At 34.2% G+C, this 22,949-nt stretch overlaps 1 protein-coding gene across 8 annotated transcripts in view; it reads right to left on the bottom strand.

Moving 5' to 3' along the window:
* COL24A1 (collagen type XXIV alpha 1 chain) overlaps nt 1-22,949 on the bottom strand; it is a 371,899-nt gene that overhangs the window by 166,193 nt on the left and 182,757 nt on the right. For all 8 annotated transcript variants that reach the window (XM_043460779.1, XM_043460785.1, XM_043460778.1 and 5 more), the window contains 3 exons: nt 22,642-22,686; nt 19,604-19,657; nt 14,553-14,597 (listed from right to left, as the gene is read on the bottom strand). In XM_043460779.1, the coding sequence (XP_043316714.1) occupies nt 14,553-14,597; nt 19,604-19,657; nt 22,642-22,686 (144 nt within the window). The remainder of the gene's footprint in view (nt 1-14,552; nt 14,598-19,603; nt 19,658-22,641; nt 22,687-22,949) is intronic.

Genomic DNA, 22,949 nt, shown 5'->3' with positions numbered 1-22,949 from the left:
GTTAGCAGAAGGAAAGAAATCATAAAGATCAGAACAGAAATAAATGAAACAGAGACAAAGGAAACAGTAGATCACTGAAACTAAAAGCTATTTCTTGGAAAAGATGAACAAAATTGTTAAATCTTTAGCCAGACTCATCCAGAATAACAGAGAGAGGACCCAAATCAATAAAATTAAAAATGTAAAAGGAGAAGTTACAACAAACACCATAGAAAACACAAAGGATCATAAGAAACTACTACAAGCAACTTTATGACTGTATGACAATAAAATGGATGACCTAGAAGAAATGGACTGATTCTTACATATGATCTTCCAACACTGGATCAGAAAGAAATAGAAAATATGAACAGACCAATCACAAGTAGTGAAATTGAAACTGAAATTTAAAAACTTCCAACAAACAAGTCCAGGACAAGGTGGCTTCACAGGCGAATTCTATCAAACATTTAGAGAAGAGTTAACACCTATCCTTCTGATACTATCCCAGAAATTGCAGAGGAGGGAACACTCCAAACTCATACTATGAGGTCACCATCACCCTAAATCCAAAATCAGACAAAGATACCACACACACACAAAAATTACAGGCCAACATCACTCATGAACATAGACACAAAAATCCTCAACAAAACACTAACAGCTGAATCCAACAATACATTAAAAGGATCAGACATAATGATTAAGTGGGATTTATCCCAAGGATGCCAGGATTTTTCAATATCTACAAATCAACCAGTGTGATACACCATATTAACAATTTGAAGAATAAAAACTATGTAATCATCTCAATAGATGCAGAAAGAGCTTTCTGACAAAAATTCAACAATTTATGATAAAAATCCTCCAGAAAGTGGGCCTTAACATAATAAAGGCCATACATGACAAACTCACAGCTATCATCACACTCAATGGTGAAAAGTTGAAAGTATTTCTTTTAAGATCAGGAATAAGACAAGGATGTTCACTCTCATCACTTTTAGTCAACATAGCTTTGGAAGTCCTATCCAGGGCAGTCAGAAGAAAAAGAAATAAAAGAAATCAAATTGGAAAAGAAGAAGTAAAACTTTCACTGTTTGCAGCTGACATAATTCCTTATACAGAAAATCCTAAAGATGCTACTAGAAAAGTACTAGAGCTCATCAATGAAAGGCTGCATTCATTCACACTTCAAAAAGTATAGAAGTGTCATAAAATAAATTCATTTAGTCAACATTATTTGAGGATATAATATATGCCAGACACTGATGAGTAATGTGGAATATTTTACATACTCAGTTAAGTGTGGAATATAGGATAAGCACTTCATTATTTAAGAGGCTCCTGATTGGACAACAATTTATTTTGGTATCACAGTTCCTCTACTTCAGACTCTTGACATTTGGATATACAAGTTTCCTAAAAGATAGAACTGGTCTGCTCAGGATCCAAATAGGGATTTCAGTCTCTGAAATTTCCCTGACAACTATTTGACTTGTATTCCCTTGGATCATACATGTAGTCATGAAATAAAAGTTCAGAATGAAGTTTTGCCTAGAGAAGGTCTGGCAATGATTAAAAGAATATGCCTGGAATGTCTACTTAACAGATGCTTTTACTCATGCTTATGTTATAGGAATCTTGAGAACAGAAAGGCAACTGGTTCTGTCCTTCCTGAACTAAATCGCCTGGCAATGTCGTTCACGTATTCCGCTCTTTTGAATGAGTCTCTTGGCAATAAATCAAAGGTGATAAAGTGACTATCATCACAGATTATTAGTTTTTCTTAAAAAATGTAACTTGGATAAGAAATAAGAGGAATTCTCCTACTATGATACTGTGTGGCACAACACTTGAATTGCTAGCTCTTCCTAAAACTCTAATAACTAGAGTTTTAGAGTGAAATTCACTAGGATCATTCACAGAAAAGAATATGTGCTTATAATCATAGCACCTTTTCTTTTTTTTTCCAAACACAAAGCATTAAATAAGTTCTGCTGTTGTTTTTTTTTTTCCATGCAGACCCCATAGGGATTGAGTTTTTTGTAGACTCTATCTGAAGATAAAACTAGAGTCAGAAAATCTATTGTCTAATGCCTCCCATCAGCGTCTACATCTAAAAGTGAGAAAAATAACATGATGATATTAATATTTCCATGTACTAATGTATAAAGACTTGAGTTCCAGATTAGATCTTCAATTCTGAAGCAAGTCATGTGACCAGATTGTGTCTCATTCTTCCAATTCTAAAAAACAAATGGGATAAACTAGATAATGTCTTGCACACTTTACAGTTCTAAAATTCTATAACTTAAATATAAAGAGGAGGAGGAAGCAGGAGTGAGGGGACATATGTATACCTATGGTTGATTCATGTTGATATATGGCAGAAACCAACACACTATTGTAAAACAATTTTCCTCCAACTAAAATTTAAAAAAAGAAGAGGAAAAACTCTAGGTATTTTAAATCTTTTGAACAGGTGAGAAAGATGCAATAATAATAATAAAAAAAAACTGGAGTATTTTTATTTCATAGTGAGGAGGGTATGTCTAGCAATCTGGAGCTTCAGTATGACGAAAGAAACTATTTACTGACAACAGCTCTAGAAAGTAAACACCGTGACTTCTCATAGATCTTACTTTATTTTTAAAAACAGAACTTCCTTGTTATCCTTCTGTTTATACAACAATAACAACAACTAATACAACCTTTGCCATTTATTAAACACCTCCTGTGAGCATACTTCATCTTGGGAAGTTATTTTCCAACCCTGACAATAAACATAAAAAGATATCTCACTTAAGTTTTACAAATGAGAAAGAAGGAATCCAAGATCAGGTTTAAAGGAAGTGATACTTGGGCTGACTTGTGACAGAAGAGTAGGTAGTATTTGTAATCCAGAAAAGATAGGAAGGACATTATAGGAAGTAACAAGAGCCAGATGAGCTGTGACATACTGTGCTTAACCTCCCTCTAGCCGTTCTGAACTGCTTATGATACAGTTCTTTTTTTTCTAAATAAATTTATTTATTTTAATTGGAGGCTAATTACTTTACAATACTGTAGTGGTTTTGCCATACACTGACGTGAATCTGCCATGGGTGTACATGTGTTTCTCATCCTGAACCCCGCTCACCTCCCTCCCCATCTCATACCTCTGGGTCATCCCAGTGCACCAGCCCCGAGCACACTTTCTCATGCATCGAAACTGGACTGACAATCCGTTTCACATATGATAATATACATGTTTCAATGCTATTCTACCAAATCATCCCACCCTCACCTTCTCCCACAGAGCCCAAAAGACTGTCCTATACATCTGTGTCTCTTTTGTTGCTTCGCGTACAGGATTATCATTATCATCTTTCTAAATTCCATATATATGCATTAGTATACTGTATCAGTATTTTCCTTTCTGGCTTACTTCACTCTATGTAATAGGCTCCAGTTTCATCCACCTCATTACAACTGATTCAAATGTATTCTTTTTAATGGCCGAGTAATATTCCATTGTGTATATGTACCATGGCTTTCTTATCCATTTGTCTGCTGATGGGCATCTAGGTTGCTTCCATGTCCTGGTTATTATAAACAGTGCTGTGATGAACATTGGGGTACACGTGTCTCTTTCAATTCTGGTTTCCTCAGTGTGTATGCTCAGCAGTGGGATTGCTGGGTCATATGGCAGTTCTATTTCCAGTTTTTTAAGGAATCTCCACACTGTTCTCCATAGTGGCTGTACTAGTTTGCATTCCCACCAACAGTGTAAGAGGGTTCCCTTTTCTATACACCCTCTCCAGCATTTACTGTTTGTAGACTTTTGGATAGCAGCTATTCTGACTGGCATGAGATGGTACCTCACTGTGGTTTTGATTTCCATTTCTCTGATGATGAGTGATGTTGAGCATCTTTTCATGTGTTTGTTAGCCATCTGTATGTCTTCTTTGGAGAAATGTCTGTTTAGTTCTTTGGCCCATTTTTTGATTGGGTCATTTATTTTTCTGGAATTGAGCTGCAGGAGTTGCTTGTATATTATTGAGATTAATTCTTTGTCAGTTGCTTCATTTGCTATTATTTTCTCCCATTCTGAAGGCTGTCTTTTCACCTTACTTATAGTTTCCTTTGTTGTGCAAAAGCTTTTAAGTTTAATTAGGTCCCCATTTGTTCATTTTTGCTTTTATTTCCATTACTCTGGGAGGTGGGTCACAGAGGATCCTGCTGTGATTTATGTCAGAGAGTGTTTTGCCTATGTTTTCCTCTAGGAGTTTTATACTTTCTGGTCTTACATTTAGATCTTTAATCCATTTTGAGTTTATTTTTGTGTACGGTGTTAGAAAGTGTTCTAGTTTCATTCTTAAGTGGTTGACCAGTCTTCCCAGCACCACTTGTTAAAGAGATTGTCTTTTCTCCATTGTGTATTCTTGCCTCCTTTGTCAAAGATAAAGGTGTCCATAGGTATGTGGATTTATCTCTGGGCTTTCTATTTTGTTCCATTGATCTATATTTCTGTCTTTGTGTCAGTACCATACTGTCTTGATGACTGTGGCTTTGTAGTAGAGTCTGAAGTCAGGCAGGTTGATTCCTCCAGTTCCATTCTTCTTTCTCAAGATTGCTTTGGCTATTCGAGGTTTTTTGTATTTCCATACAAATTGTGAAATTATTTGTTCTAGTTCTGTGAAAAATACCGTTGATAGCTTGATAGGTATTGCATTGAATCTATAGATTGCTTTGGGTAGTATAGTCATTTTCACTACATTGGTTCTTCTGATCCATAAACCTGGTATATTTCTCCATCTATTTGTGTCCTCTTTGATTTTTTAATCAGTGTTTTATAGTTTTATATATATACGTCTTTTGTTTCTTTAGGTGGATATATTCCTAAGTATTTTATTCTTTTTGTTCGATGACACAGTTCTAAAAACACTCCCAATCCTTCATGCTTCCATATATTTTGTGTTCATGCTGTTCCCAATGAAATGTCCTTCCATATTCTGACTATCTCACAAGAATATGTCATATTTTCTGAATTAGCTTAAGCACACTAAGGTCCCTTTAGGAAACAGTAGCAAGTATCAGTAAATTAGAAAATTACTTCTTCCTACTTTATCTCAATTCATCATATATAACATATACTTACTGAAAGTATATAATATATAAGGCATTTACTTAATGTTGTGTGAGACAGTTTTCTGTCGAGATAGTTCAAGTAAAAAATAATTATGGTATGAAGCAATAAACTGAAAACCACAATTCTGAAGATAAAGGCTTAACAGAGGAAGCAATTGAATCTAATTGGGTAGGAAAAGCAGGAAAGACTTCAAGGTTGAGCAGATGATTTAAGATGGGTCTCAGAAGTTGATGCTAGGCTGACAATAGGAGTAGGAAAGAGATGGTCTTCAGAGGTGATAGAAACAATGCCATAAATAAGGGGGTCACATTTAAGGTATGTTGAATGTTCCGGTTTGGCCTAGTAAGTTGGGAAGTGTGAGAAATAAAGTTAAGTGAGGTATACATTGTGGGAGGTTTTTAAAGTCAGGGTGAGAAATTCTTACAGCCTACATTCTTAGGTCTTTTATACACTGATTCCTGCCTGCCCTGCCCCCCCTTATAATCTGCTGTGTTCTGTCCCCCTGGTATTTCTGGAGAAGCTTGCATTATCTAGGTCTTTCCTGATTTTAGTGACTATACCAGAAAAATATAGATTTTGTCATACAGTTTTTCCAAAACCCATTAATTAGAACCCTCCCCCTGAAACTGAGCTCTATTTCCCAGCAACTATCTTGGTATCTGGAACTGAAGAAATGAAAGGTTATAGTCTTACACAGTTTTCTATAAAACACAAAGCTGGCTGTATTTATCGTTGGAATAAAATCCAGATTTCACTTATTTTTCCTATAGTAAAAAAAAAAAGAAGAAACCAAAAAAGAGCATTAATGGTTCTGTAAATATTTATGAGCAAAAATGCTGTGATACTCTTCATTAGGCTGCTATGTTGAACTGATGAAAAAAGAAAAGATGTTTCAGAAACAGAAGATAGAGTGAAAATGAAAAAAATCTCATTCTAATGGGGAATACAGGTTTAATGACATTCCCTTGGAATTTTTTCCAAAGTAATGAAACAAAAACTCATGAAAACTTAATATGTGGAAATTCTTTGACCCTTAAAACAGGACTTCAAAAAACAATGCATAATGTTCAGAAAAATGTTTCTAGTGAACATGTACATATAAAGAACATTTTACATTGTTCTTAGAAAATATTTCCTTTTAAGATTCTTTAAGTATCTGTTAAGGAAAACAAACTATAAATCTCAGTAGGTTACTTTGGATGTACATGTGCTCTATATAAATGCAAATTAATTCACTACATTCACACATAATACACAAAATCAATACCTGATAGCAATCTGAATATGTTTTCTGACTTGAAAACACATTTGTGTTTAGTGATTTTTTTAAGAATAAATGACTAATAAAGCAGAATTGCGTATGGCAGATTGATTTAATCAAACTAAAGTATTCCAAATAAAATTCTAGAAAAGGAAAGGGCAATTAAAGCTTGTCAGCCAAATCCTGACCACTGTCTTTTTTGTATATAAAGTTTTATTCGGAACACACCAGACTCATTCACTTACTTGTTGTCTATGACTGCTTTTGTACTCCAGCAGCAGACTTAAAGCATGGTGACAGAAATTGTATGATCCCAAGCCTAACATACATAATATTTGGTCTTTTATAGAAAAGTTTCTGATTCTTGTTCTAGGATAAATGTAAACCTTAAATTTCAAAATGTCGTTACACTGAATATGTAGATCTTACTTTTTTTAAAGTCAGAACCATAAAGATTTTTCACTAGACTTATTCTCAGATTATAATTCTGCATCTACCTTCTCTAGGAGTAGCAGCATCTTAACCCTGGTCTCTATCACTACTTCCATTAGTCCATCCTATTCTTTGATATAAGTTTGAGGTATTATCCATCTTATAAATCCTGAGCATAAAAACATCACTAGATATCTTTGCTATTTTTATGCATTAACATCTAAATAAAAAGTAGACAGTGCACTACTAAGAAAAGAAAACAGTGTCGTTTCTATGTAAACACAGATCCAAGGGAAGTCCCTCTTCCAACCAAAGTACCACCTCTAGATTCCTTCTTTAAAAAATTTAGAGTTGCCGTTTCTTCAAAAGCAGTGATTACCACTTTATTACGGTATCCCTACCTAAAAGAATAGGAACACAATTTTAGTCAAACAAAGCCATAGTTTCTCTATCAGTATACATATCTTTATGATAGTTGTCAAACAAGTTTTAATTCCCTGTCTTAGAGTATCTTACATAACAGAACTAGCATTTGGGTGCATCTGTGTGTAGAATTCTTTACTCATTTTCTAGAATTTAAATCACTTAAGGATCAAGTCTTATTGTATATCTAGCACACAGAAGTGTTCAATAAGTATTTTTTAATGATAGAATAAGTGAAAGTTTACTAGTGTCTTTCATTTTTGGGGGGCTGTAAGAAATCACAATATCCTTCTAGAACACAGTACATGATGAACATGCAAGATACACATATTTGTAGACAACTAATTTCCTTCAAATCATAGGATATTAGTTTTTAAACCTATTAGAATTCTGAATCTTCCTGTCCCAGGTTCAAATACAAAATTATATTTTAAGCATTTTAAACAAAATTCCTTAGGAGTAAATCCTTGAAAGCCAAAGGAAACCAAAAAAATGCTTTTTTTTTTTTTTTTTTATCAATTCTAAAGTAAGTAAAGTGATCAAGTTTATATTTTCTTAGGAGGCTAATAGGCTTATTGCCCCAGGCTCTATACACACTGAATGTTTACATCTGAAAATAAGTGACACTTTTTTTTGTATTTGAAGGCACAAAGTCCCATTAGAATTTCTCTCTTATATGAGTCCTTTGAAGAAGTTTTTTCCTAATTTGGGCAATCTGAGAAACTTGATTAGACTAAGAAGAGTACTTTTGTTTATTACTCTTTAATATAATATGCATGATAAATACGTTGTTCCCTATATTGCTCCATATATGTTGGATCTTATTCCTTTTCCCAGAAGATTTTACTTTTTAATAGTCACTTAATGTATATTTAATAAGGATAAAAGAAAAATATAAATAACATAAAATTAAGTACACAAACCCTTATATTCTTGGCTTTCGCTAACTTTTGTGTTTTTAGCTTGTAACACAGATCATGTGTATCATTCATTTCACCATAGACAGAAACTTTGGCCTTTAAGCTTTTATATTATAATCATGTGAATTTTTAAAATATTTTTGTTGGTTTATCCTTAATAACCACTTACATGTGATTTAATCTTGGTGTACCCCATATGACATTTGGTTTTGTGATATGAACGATCTTCTAGAGTCTTCATTTTTCCCATACGCTTTAACTTTCATAGCTGTAGAAAAAAGTTCTACATCTCATATAGTATTTTCTATTTTCCTAGTATTTACTTTGCTTTGTACAAAGAGATGTCATAAATATCAAGAAAATAACATACTTTATAGCCACAAAGTCTCAAAATCCTTCCACCTTTGTAAGCACCTCAACTGCTCCTAGAAATTTCTTGACTCCAGTTTCTTAAATTTCTGATGTTTGAGATTTAAAAGCTATTGACATCTCATTTCTGAAGTAATAGTTCAACTTAGAGTTACCTGCACCTGGTTTTTAGATAATGGCAGGGTTAGTAGAAGTGTTTATTTTCATTCACTTCCCTTTAATTGATCTGAAATTGTAACTTTCTATATCTTCTCTGTTCATATCCACTAATATATCTACACGGTTTCATGTGTCTTATCTTTTAATTTCACTGACTTATACTTTTTTCTACTTTTCTACACTTTCACAGACTTAACGGTATAGTGAAATTAACTCACTTAATTGAGTAAGTGATGCTATTAAAATATTTCAAAGATGATAAATGTCAAATACACGATCCTAAGTCATAAAAATTTTAACACATCCATGTCTTTGAGACACTAGTCAAGTCATGATGTGGTGCTTGGTACCCCATACTTTTCAGCTTCATACTGTAATAATAGGATGTATTCATTAGAAGGCCAAACTAGAATCTTCACCTTGAGGAAGCAGAATGATGTGGAAAAGTTAGTCATCACTTCTTTGCAATCTCAGCTCTGCTACTTTGCTATCTGTCCTTGGACAAGTTTAACTTCTCTGAAATAAAAGTTTTCTCTTGTACAAGAAAGGAATAATTATTTCCTAGGGTCTTGTAAGGATTAAAAGGTATAATGTATGGCAAATTATAAATTTTGAATGAATTGTAGCTATTTTATCATATTCAAGTAATCATTCTTCTTGTGATGGGATATGTCATAGATAGACATTTCATTTTATTTTCCACTCTCTGAGAAAAATTACCATGCCCTGTGATACAGGAGATATACACCGATTTGCAGTTGTGCTACAGGTATGTGCAGCTTGAAGGCAGAAGGGAGGAGATGACATTTTTTTAAGATAAACACATTGAGTTTACAGAGGCCCTACAGAAGAGCAATTATTAAATAATAGAATTTTACTTTGTTCTTTCTTGACTAAACGGTGCCATCAGCTCTGGCACTTCTCCGTAGGGAAATGTGAGTCACTTTTTATGATTTAAGTATGCTCAGTCCATAGGGTTGCGAAGACACGACTGAGCACACACCGTGTCCATATAAAGCTACCATTTTCTTCTTAATGAAAGAAAGAATGGAACTCATTAAGCAAAATCAACTTGTATTAAGTCTGATAATAATGCTACCAGAAAGCAGGAAAACTAACCACTGTATCAAATGAGATTTTGTGTTGAGGACTTCTAAAATATTTTCTTCCTGATCCTTCAAATCTTTAATAATTCCATTGCAAATAATTCCATTAAATTACATTTCAGTACTTCTCAGAAACCAGTAGTATTTGATAATACTTTAATTGCCAGCTTGGCCTATGGGATTACATAGTAAAATTTTATTTTGTCCTTTTCTAAGCTTTTCTAACCACTGATTCACAAGGTATGCACTTCGAGGTTCCATTTGAAAACAGGACAAACTGATGATTGCTTGACACAGAGAAAAGAACCTTAGAACTGGAATTAGAAAATTCACATTTGCTTAATAGCTGTATGAATTGAACTGTATCAGATAACTTCAAAAAGTTTCCATTTCCTCACTTAAAGAATGGCAATAAGATTTATCTTACAAGGATTGTTTTAAGATTAAATGAGATAACAGGCCTTCAAAAAATAGATTTCTTTTCATTTCTTCCTCTGACTCCACCTCTACTTGGACTTGAATTAATTAATTATAATCCACCTTAGAATCAGCCATCAGAAGTTCTATGATTCTAAAGGTTTTAGAATGAGAACCTGATTTTGAGGATTATCCATGGCCTTTTCTCTTCCTTTCTGTTCATCAGTCATTCACTGTTAAACACTACCACACTAGAGGACAGGCAGAAAAACAGAGAGGACACAGTAGATTGCATGTGAAATCTTACTAATATCCATAAATTAAAGAGTAAATGAGGTGAAATCAAATAGTTGGATTTTAAGACATATAAAGAGAGTCTGTGGTCAGCCTATAGGACAACCATGAGAAGCTCTTCAAGTAGGCAGAAAAATGGCATGTAAATTTAATGTAATCAAGGTCACTTTATGAAAAAAATCCCAAATTCTCTCTTTAAAATAACAGGTTAGAAAAAGGTCTTGAGAGTGACTGCTGATCATTTTCCAAAGACAAACTAGTTTCCTGTTTTTGAAAAATGCCCACATAGTATCATCAACAATAAAGAAAAAATAAGTTATCCCACTCGTAAAGAAGGTTGTAGAGCCACTGACTAAAATATTTAGTTTAGTTCTATTTGTTTCAGCTCCAGAAAGACATAATGAAACTGGAGGACAGCCAGAGAAAAGAAGCCAAATTGGCAGGTAAGGGAAGAATAGAAAACATTACAATTCTTAGAAAACAGTCATGGATTCTTAGGACTGGAATTATCCTTAGACATCATATATACTAATTCCTTATGTTTCCAGAATATTCCTGATGAATCATAACTAGCTGAATTATCAAAAGTCTATCACATGCTGGAGACTAATCAGAATCATTCCTTTTTACTGCAGCCTTTGTCGGAACTACCACCTTAAATACATCTCAAACACATCCACTTATCTCCACTGCCATCATCTGGCCCATCATTTTTCTTTTTCAATTAATCTAATGCAATAGGTATCTAAATGGTTACCCTCTTACAGTTCTGCTCCTCACAACCAAGCTCCAACTTCCCAATCCATTGCAACAGAGGGATCTTAAAACAAATTAAATCATGTCATTGGCTTACTTAGAATACTTCAATGATTTTCCATCTACTTTAGGCTCAATTCCAAAATAATAAACACAGCCCTGAGTGCTTGGCTCCTGCCTCCCTCACTGCTACCACCTAATATTGCTTTTTCCTTGGCTTGCCAAGTCTATCCACACTGGCTTTCTTCAGTTCCTTAAAAGTTAAATGCTTTCCCATATAGAATCATAAATATAAGAATAACCACCACCACAACCATTACAGCTAACATTTTATCATGTTTTCACTATGTGATCAGCTCTGCGCTAAATGCTTTAAGTGTATTATATGTGTGGGAAGTATGTTATATTGCACATTCCAGGAACAGTGTTTCTCCCCTCTCTTCCACAGCCAACTCATACCATTCTTTATGGTCACAGATCATATGGCATTTCCTCAAAACAGTCCTTTCATCCCCAGATCTAAATTTGGCAACTGTCACAGTCCCTTAAAATTTTCCTCTGTAGAATGTATCACAGTTATGATTATATAATTTTATGATATTATTTTTAATGTCTGTCTAACCTCTAATAGACTATAAATTTCATGAAGGCAGGGATCAAATGTTCAATAAATATTCCTGAGTATAAATATCTGCTGAATCATTCAAATCTAAGAATGAGATGCTGAATCACTCTATGGAAGAATCTGAGTGTTAAAAATCCTATTAAAATATTATTGTCTACAAAGAAAGCTTGTTCCTTTATAATGCCTAAGTCTTATAATGTCTGTTCCCTTATAAGGACTGTATACTATTTTAATTCTGTTCTCTTGACCAATACTGAAAAAGTATATTGTATTCCCTTTTGTAGCTCTTCAAATACTTTCAGCCTGGAGAGTTAAAGACAGAGAGAACTAGCAATTAAGGTGAGATAATTCCAGATTTATTCATAACAAAAAGTTAGAATGCAGAGGACAAGGAGGTATCTTTTGAAATTAGAGACTTATTTAGGGCATATGTATAGAAATTAATTCTTTGCCTATAGTAAATAAATGTAAGACATATACAGACATGTAATATAGATGGGACTACTCTTTGGCACTATCACAAACTGGGTTCTACTTTGTATAAATCTAGAAAGAAACAAAACCAGAGGAGATCCAATTAAATGACCATTCAGAAGATTTGGGAAAAGTAATTAGCTATGCAATTACAACTAACCTTAGATATCCTCAAATTACTAGACTGACATTGTGAAGTACAACTGTATTTTCCCATATCTCTTGAGAATTTTACCGAACTTTGGATTAGATGAACTATATTTCTAAGATTTTGAAGTCAATACAAAAAAATAAAAGTTGGGAAGTACCAAGAACGATAAATATTTTTTAGACATTTTACATATACATATATATATATATGTTAATTCAATATAGCCACTAAAGTTTTTCAAAAGACTTTATCTCCCATCCTTAATGAGAAGATGGAATCTCAAAGTTGGAATGGTCTTTTTGTTTCATAACTTATTTGGTGCCTAAACTGCCCTATAAAATCTAGGCCAAGTGGCTTTCAGCTAACAGTAAAATATCCCCAGCTATGTTAGCTAACTTTATGGAAGTGGGAGGATCTTTTTGCATCAAATATGCATATCAAATCATTATATACACTTTAAATATCCTAAATTTCATTAGTCAATTAAACTTCAATAAAACTGGGGGGAAAATACCCAGCAAGGTATAAAGCTTTGAATTTTGAGCTATGGGTTTAAATCTTAGTTCAGCTACTGATAAGCTACAAGACTTTGAACAAATTACTTACTATGCTTCAGTTTATTCATTTCAAAAACCAGAATAACAAAATGTGCTTTTAAAAATTGTTTGAGAATTAAATGAATGCCACAATATAAAATATCACTTAGCATTATCCCTGGCACATAGTGAATAATCCACAATTGTTAATTTCCCTCCAATAACAGAAATCTACCACCTGCCAAGATAGTCCATTTCCTCTTTGGATAGCACTGATGACAGGTTCCTATACTATGTGGAACCAGCCCAACATTTTAAACTAAATAAAACTTAGAAGTCTGATATATGTTATTTGAAGAAAATATGTTTTTCATTGATACTTTAAGTTTGGCTATAAATTCTAGTTTATATATTTTTTATGCAATTTGTCACTCAGAAATGCAGAATTTCATTTCTTTAAGCTGAATTTTTAAAAATCTGAATGACAGGGAAATACAAATCACATACATATTTGATCAGGAGCCTTAAATAATTGAATTGATATAAATACTCCATTGAAATTTCCCTTTTTGGTCAAAAAATGGAACAAAATATTCACCTTCTAGCAGCTCAAGATTAAATGGTATAACAGCAATCTTTTAAGACTAAGTGATCATCTCCTTATTTTTAATAATAATTCATGATAAAAATTAAGAATATCAAAATGTACTGTTTTACTGTCAGACTAGAAAATATATTTAATTATTTAAGCTTAGAAAACAATTTTTTAGAAAATTTTATCTTTAAGTTGTAAGATAGGTTACAGAACATTGTATTTGCTCATCCTACCTACTAAATAAATATTGATATTAAACAGTATTACTTTCTTTGTGATAACCCAGCACACACTGTACATAAATTCACTTGCCTCTTATTAATTTAACTTACCATTTTATATGTTATGTAGGTTCATTTCTTAGAGAATATTACAGTTGGCTTTTCCCATAGCAAAAAAAAAATAATAAATTATCCCTAACATATCTGATTCAAAAACAACAAGAGCTGCCTCCTTCTACAATAATGTTAATTTAAACAAGTTAAACTTTTTGAGAAAAGAAATTATGTCTTTCATTGAATTATCTCACGGTTAACTCCAACCTTCCAAATATAAACAAAACATTTTCCACCTATTATAATATTTAATGGCTTGATAATTTGTAGCTTTTTAATCATGAAAAATGTTACAGTCAAACATAGCTTGAGATGATCAGAACTAAAGGTAAAGACCCAATATTAGAAACTAAAAGGTTCCTGAGATCACGAATGTAATTTATACTGGATGAAAATATTATCTGTGTTTTCCCTCCTTTCGTTTTTGTATAGTAGGTTTTACTTGCCACATAATAAATGACTTTATATTTGTAGTGGATAAGTATTTTGTGTTCTGAATTTTATAAGCATAGATCATGGCTAATATGATTCCTAAAAATGCTCATGAGAGGATTTAAAAAGTGAAAATAAGAGCATAAAATAAGCTTACTGTTTCACCAATCTTCCCAATGTTTCCTTGCTCTCCTACTTCTCCCTGTTAATAAAGAATATAAAGTTGAAAAAAGCATTAATTTTCAAACAAGAATACTCTCAACATTGCTCCTGTTTTCATCTTAATGTAAGTATCTAGTTATAATCTACAAAATTAACAAAGGAATTTTCAGTTTATCAAAACTCTGTTACAGTATTTGAGTAGGATATAGTCTTTTCTCTCTTTCCATTCAAATACTAGTAACCTGTTTTCTTAAATTACATTCTTCTATATCTGAATTTTAATCCCTTTTAAAACACTTCTACAAATAAAATTTTAAAAATAAAATATCTACTGAGGTATACTCTATAAAGGGTAGAGTGGTAGGCGCTGTAGAAGATATTAAGAAGAGTGAAAATCAAGCCCTTGCCCACAGGGACCCTCTTTGCTTCAGTAGATAAGGTATCTCATGACGTTGAGCAGAACAAGCCAACAGAACACATCCCACAGGAAGGAGCAAAGGGGTTCATTGGAGCAGGCACCGTGTGGGAGAGTGTGGCTAGAGCTGGCTTCACCGCAGTTCATAACTTTAACCACAATTCTGCTGTCCCTAAAGCTCTGAAAATCCAAAGTTTTTCACAACACATTTGGTGGCAAACTTGACCTAACCTGTGTTTACTTGGTAGCAATGCTTTTGCCTGACCCAAGTCAGAGAAAGTTAGTTTGATTAATTTGAACATCGTTACATTTCACCATAGAAATACCAATGTGTCTAATTATGGTTTTGCTGTCCCATAGCCTGCTGGTAGTATTAAGTAAGATACAGTACGTATACCATATTACCTTATCAGAAAAACAAATGACCCAATCAAAAATGAGCAGAAGACCTAAACAGACATTTCTCCAAAGAAGACATATAGGTGGCCAATAAACCTGTGAAAAAATGCTCAACATCTTTCATTAATAAAGAAATGCAAATTAAAATCATCTCACACTGATCAGAACAACCATTATAAAAAAATGTACAAATAAGAAATGGTGGAGACGATGGAGAAAAGAGAACCCTCTTACACTGTTGATGGAAATGTAAACTGATATCAAGCCACTATGGAGAAGAGTATGGAGATTCCTTAAAATACTAGCAATAAAATTACCTTATGACCCAGCAACCCCACAACAGAATATGCCTTGAGAAAATCATATTTCAAACAGACACACATACCCCAATATTCACTGCAGCACTACTTACAATAGCTAGGACACGGAAGCAACCCAGATGTTCACCCATTGACAGATGAATGAATAAACAAGTTGTGGTATTACACATATGTACAATTGAATACTACTCAGTCATACAAAGGAACAAATCTGAGTCAGTTCCAGTGAGGTAGGTGAACCTAGAACTTGTTATAGAGTGAAATGAGTCAGAAAGAAAAATAGTGTATATTAACACATATATATATGGAATGTAGAAAAATGGTACTGATGAACGTATTTACAGGGCAAGAGTAGAGATGCAGACATACACAGACTTGTAGACACAGTGGGGGAAGGAGAGGGTGGGATGAATTGAGAGAGTAGCACTGAAACCTATACCCTACTATGTGTAAAACAGGTAGCTAGTTGAAGTTGCTCTATAACACAGGTAGCTCAACTCAGTGCTCTGTGATAACCTAGAGGGGTGGGGTCGGGTGGGGGTGGGAGGTTTAAGAGGGATGGGACATACGTATATTTATGGCTGATTCATGTTGTTGTATGGCAGAAGTCAATACAAAATTGTAAAGCAATTACCTTCCAATTAAAAATAAATTTATAAAAATCTAAACATCAGTGGCTTCAAATAATAAATTGTGAAAATGTATTTCATAACTGTATTTCAAACTATATGAGTTGGGCCCTGGATGACTTTTACACTGGTCATGAGAAAGGGTCACTTTCAGTGGTGAGGAATGCCATGAAGAAAGCCCAAACAAAGGCACAAATTAGTGAAAAGTAGTTTAGGGTGACACGTATAATTAATCTGACAAGAATGCACATTTTATTTATATCAGAGATAGGAGATTAAACTATTACCTGATTATTTTTCACTGTGGGACAGTTAAACTCACCAAACAATATTGTAGTTACTCATGATATGTCTATGTCTGTAGTTACTCAGCACTTGAAATTAACTGGTCTAAGCTGAAGTGTGATGTAAATATAATACACACTGTATTTCAGACTTTGTACAAAAATCTCATTAATAACTTTAATACTGATAACATGTTGAAATGATAATATTTTTATATCTTGGGTTACACAAAATATATTACTAAAATTAATCTCTCCCATTTCTTTTCACCTTTTTATTGGGGCTCCACATCTGTGATTCATATTTTATACTCTATTGGATGGTGCTGAATTTTAGCACTGAAACCTAATACTCATATAGGTAATTGGTTTGAAATAAGCTTTCAAAGACTACAAAAACTTGCTTTTCTATTTCTATATACATTTATATAAATAGTAAATAAATAAAGCATTATATAAATAAAGCTTTGAATAAAGCATTGTACTGGTATGTTGAAAATCCTAGTTTTTAAGAGTTCATTAGACAGCTTTTATAGAAAATTTGTGGCAGGATTTTATATTTATATACACAATATATATGTGTGTATGTATATGTGTGTGCATTTGAGTCAGTTCTAATGAGGTGGATGAACCTAGAGCCTATTATACAGAGTGAAGTAAGTCAGAAAGAGAAAGATAAATATCATATACTAACGCTTATATACGGAATCTAGAAAGATGGTATGGAAGAATTTATTTGCAGGGCAGCAACAGAGAAACAGACAAAGAGAACAGACTTATGGACACAGGGAGAGGGGAGGAGAAGGTTCTCACCTTCTCTCACCTGTATGGAGAGAGTAACATGGAAACTTACATTACCATATGTAAAATAGATAGCCAGTGGGAATTTGCTGTATGTCTCAGAAAACACAAGCAGCAGCTCTGTATCAACCTAGAGGGGTGGGAGGGGGAGGGAGACGGGAAGGAGGTTCAAGAGGGAGGGGACATGTGTATACCTGTGGCTAATTCATGTTGAGGTTTGACAGGAAGCAACAAAATTCTGTAAAGCAATTATCCTTCAGTTAAAAAATAAATTAATTAAAAATAAATAAATAAATAATCCCAATAGGAAAAAAATAGTTCCTTAGACAGTTTTTATAGAAAATTTGTGGCAGGATTTGATTTTATATTTATATACACAATATATATGTGTGTATGTATATATGTATGCATATATAGATATAATTAAAAAAAAAAAACAACTTCTCCTACTTAATGGTCCTCTCAAATTCCAGTTAGAGAGATGAACCCTTTGTGATACATAATCTTAAGGGAGGTCTGTGATAACAGGCAGAAAGCAAAAGTTGCTTGCAGATGACCTACATTACTGCTTGCGTTTTCAGACAGCTTGAATGTAGGAGGTGAGTTGTCTTTGAGGATGAAAAGAGACAGAGAGGAATAATTCCTGCAGGCCTACGGAGAGAACAGAGATCCTAGGTTCTGTGAAAGGTGGTGGCTCTTAACAATCTCCAAAGTGTTCCCCCAGAGTTCCAGGTTCTCCCAAGGCAGTGCCAGATCTAGGAAATAGCTATATGATATTCCAAGGAAGAAATTGCAGGGACAAGTATGAGGACTGAACTGTAAAGAACTTCCTCCACTTCCTAGGTAACACGGATGCCACCCAGATGCTGATGTAACTCTAGGGAGGAGGCAGGATATCAGTAATGACTGAGATTTGTTTCCTGCCAGTTTGACTGGATGGTAGCTCATGGTGATTTTCTAGTTGCTTGGTAGTACAGGGATTAATTACAGTAAAAGATAATTAAGACTTCTATTTACAAATACCATGCATCTATTTTCTGGGAGTTTTTCTATGTAACTCAAGAGTCAGGTACAGATACTCCCAGACATGCTGACACATTAAAAAATATTTTGGCTCATATTTATTATTGGCTTCAAAGAGTGTTGTTTGTTTTCCCCTTAATCTCCAGTATAATAAAAATGAAGAGTTTAATATAATTAATGAGCTTTGAACTCTAGATTTAGGAAATAAAGCAATAAATCTGATACAATTCAACTTTTCATTAAATTTTAAATTTGTACTGATCACCAATTCTCATAAGTTAGTTTCTTTCAGACCTTACTTAATGCTATACATGAAAAACCACTGCATTACTTTATATTTGTTGGTGTTACTAAAAATCACATAAAACTTCAACACAAAGCAAAAACGTTGGTCGGTAGTACATTTTTTAAATGTCATAAAATCTTAAAAATACCCAGTGATGATCCAGAGTATGTACTTATACTCACTGTATACTTTCAGTTAAAGGACCCAGACTTAGTGAAGATACACAAACACATTTTTTAAATGTAGATTTAAAAATTATAGACTTTTGACTTGTAGATTTCTACCAGTGGAACAGACAGTCCCTAAAGTTATAGTTTATTATCCTATGCATATACATGCTAAGTCACTTCAGTTGTGTCTGACTCTCTGCGATCCTTTGGACTGTAGCCTGCCAGAATCCTCTGTCCGTGGGATTCTTCAGGCAAGAATACTTGAGTGGGTTGCCATGCTCTCCTCCAGGGGATCTTCCCTAGCCAGGGATGGAATCCACATCTCCTGCTGCTCCTGCCTTGCAGATGGATTCTTTACCACTGGGCCACTGGGGAAGCCAGTTATTGTCCTATATATAACCACAAATCTTAATATTTCTTTATTAAAATATCTAATTTTATATATATATCTAATTACAGACATACACAAAGTCATAGTCATAGATATTTACAGACATATACAGATATAGATAGATATACATATAGATACAGATAAAGATATAAAGACATACAGTATTTCAAATGCTATTTGAACCAGCTTTAACATATAACTGGTTCCCTCAATTAAGGGAATTGAATAAAATATTTGATATGTGTTCATTTTATACTGTTCTGAAAGTCATAAATTTATCTTTTTGTAAATTATTCTATGTAACTGGTAAGAAAGTTAGTTGCTTTACCTTCAAGCCTTCTGGTCCTGGTTCACCGACATACCCCTTTGGACCTGGTTTTCCCTTAGAAGGGAACAGGGAAAAAAAAGATATGTTTAATCCTTCTTCTTTCAGAAAGTTTGCTAATTTATAAAATTCAGACTATCCTATGAGATGAAACGCTTCAAAATTACTTGATAAATGCATTTTATCAAACTTATTAGCCATTCATTCTACCATGTCTGTCTACTTGCCAGGCACAGTTCTAGAAACTGAGGATTGATGAATGCACTAAATATACTTGCCTTTAGGGCTTCCCTGATAGCTCAGTTGGTAAAGAGTCTGCCTGCAATGCAGGAAACCGCAGTTTGATTCCTGGGTCAGGAAGATCTGCTGGAGAAAGGATGGGCTACCCACTCCAGTATTCTGGGCTTCCCTTGGGGCTCAGCTGGTAAAGAATCTGCCCATAATATGGGAGACCTGAGTTCAATCCCTGGATTGGGAAGATCCCTGGAGAAGGGAAAGGCTACCCACTCCAGTATTCTGGCCTGGAGAATTCCATGGACTGTACAGTTCATTGAGTCCCAAGGAGTGGGACACGACTGAGCGGCTTTCACTTTCACTCACTTTTATAGAGCTTACATTCTATGCAGGATGACATAATTTTTAAAAAAATAAGTAAAATACATGGTATACTAGGTAGTGGCAAATTTGAAGAACATCAAATTAAGCAGGATGGGAGATATAAACTGTTGTGGGAGTTTGTTTAAAATTTTGGTAAGACTTACAAAAAAGACCTCAATGAGACGGTGGCAATCGAGTAAAGACTTTTTAAAGGGGAAAACGCATATGGATACTTGGGGGAAGAGCATTCTAAGCAGAGGCAAAGAGCAGTGTAAAGACCCTGAGGCAAGAATGTAGCTGGAGAGCATAAGAGAGGAGATCAGTAAGAAGATGAGGGATGAAAAGGGAATGGGGGGAGAGGAAGCCAGGTCATGAGGGCCTGGTAGATTATAGTAAGGGCTTTGGTTTTAACTCTAAGCAAGACAGGAAGTCTTAGCAAGCTTTGAGAAGTGCCAGGATCTGGGTTTTCACAGGGATCACTCTGATGTCAGAGCAGAAGCAGGGAGTCTAAAGAGGAGTCATCTGCAATAATCCATGTGAGATATGACAATGGCATAAGCAGGATGGTAACGGAGGAGGTGGGCTTCCCTTGTGGCTGGCTCAGTGGTAAAGAGTCCACCTCCCAACGCAGGAGATGCAGGTTTGATCCCTGAGTTGGGAAGATTCCCTGGAGAAGAAAATAGCAACCCACTCCAGTATTCTTGCATGGGAAATCCCTTGAACAGAGGAGACTGGTGGGCTACAGTCCATTGGGTTGCAAAAGAGTCTACACAACTTAGTGCCTAAAACAACAACATCAGAGGAGGCTGTGGCAAGTAGTAACATTCTGCCTATAGTCTGAAAGCAGAGCTTCCAGGAATTGTGGACAGGTCGTGTGCAGAATGTGAGAGAAAGAGTCAAGAATGAACTCAAGAAAGAGTTCGTTCATGTTTAACCTGAGTAAAGGATGAATGAAACAAAGTAGACCGTGGGAGAACAGGTCTGAAGGGTAAATTGAAGGCTCCAGTTTTGGACATTTCCTTTTGATAGTTTTCTTAGACCTCTAAGGGGAGGGATCTGGTGGTAGTTAGTACAAGTACAGAGTTAAGGGGTAGAATGTTCTGATCTAAATGTATAATTTTGGAAATCATTAGCATTTGATGGCATTTAAATCCATAAGAATGGACCAGTTCATCCAGGCAGTGAGTGTAGAAAGAAAAGAGAAGTCTACAAATCAATCCGTAGGGCACCCTAAAATTTAGGAGAGATGCGTGGTCATGAGGGAAATAAGGAGTATGGAGCATCATTAGAATCAATGAACTGAAATTTCTATTGGGACTGTTGGATTAGTTTACAAGAGAGAATGTAACAGAAAGAAAGGAGATGATGGTTGGGGAATGAAAAGTTTAAAATTAAAAATTAAGAGGTTTCTGTAACTGGTAATGACAAGGTCAAGGGTTTGTCTGTAGCAGTAAGTAGCTGAAGAGAGTAGAGGATAAGATCCCTGGAGAAGAGAAACTCAATATCCTGGAGTAATCTATAGTACATGGTTCCTAATACCAAATAACTGATGTCTGATTACACAAGATTTGATTAAGGAGATCATTATATCTCAACCAATGATGAACATCATACATTATGAGGTTTTCAAGAAAAAAATGAAAGGTATTTCCTGCAAGACCAATAATGACTCTTAAAATATATGTGTTGTACACACTTTAATTACTTTATGATACTGTAAACTTTCATCATGTATCCCCAAATTCTTAAAAAATTCATTTTTAGGACATGGAAACAAATAATTCATACATTACCACACACTATTATCTGAAAAAATAGTTGGCCAGAAAATATCTTATTTGCCTTCCATAAATTTACTAACAAACTCAGAAAACAGAAATTTTCCAAGTATTACTAAATGGTTAATGTATTTAGGTTTGTGAGACACTTTATAAATAACTTGCACAAATTACTAAGACCATAAGACTGGATGAATTGAAGGAATAAGTAAATATGTAGTAGGTGTAATAACATTTAAAATATCCCTGGAAAATTTTAGTTGTAGGGCTTCCTTGGTAGCTCAGTTGGTAAAGAATACTGCAATGTAGGAGACTGGGGCTCGATCCCTGGGTCAAGAAGATCCCTGGAAAAGAAAACAGCAACCCACTCCAATATTCTTGCCAGGGAAATCCCACAGACAGAGGAGCCTGATGGGCTCTAGTCCATGGTGTCACAAATATGTAGTAGGCATAATATAATTTAAAATATCCTTGGAAAATGTTAGTTACAATATTATTTTATTTGAGGGGATTGTATTGCTATAGACCATGGAGACCACTTCATAAACCACTATAGTTTGTTTTCATTTTTTCCCTTTGCTATAACTTAAACTTCGGTGTTATTAAAAAACACAAAACCATTGTTTTAACAGAAGCATTCTTTGAAAATTATTCATTGGTACCTACTCTTGGCCCCAGTTCTCCAAAGGATCCAGTTGGTCCTTCTTCTCCCTTAAACAAAGATCAGAACATGTCATGACCTCATGAGATGAGTATTAAAAAAGTAAAACCTTACTCCATTTATTCTGAAGTCTGAAGCTCTTTCTGAAATGTAATAAAAATAATACTGTGATTTTCTTATATTTTAGAACTATGTCACCCCATAACACTTAATTTTTTTGTTTGATAAGCCTGTATCACGTTAAGAAGGATATGTACTTTTGGATTATTTTTAAAAACTGGTAGATGATATAAGATAAACATAGAAAATTGAG

The sequence above is a fragment of the Cervus canadensis genome, chromosome 2 (assembly GCF_019320065.1).
Source record: "Cervus canadensis isolate Bull #8, Minnesota chromosome 2, ASM1932006v1, whole genome shotgun sequence".
In the NCBI taxonomy this organism is placed as follows: domain Eukaryota; kingdom Metazoa; phylum Chordata; class Mammalia; order Artiodactyla; family Cervidae; genus Cervus; species Cervus canadensis.
This window is presented reverse-complemented; position numbering and strand designations above follow the sequence as displayed.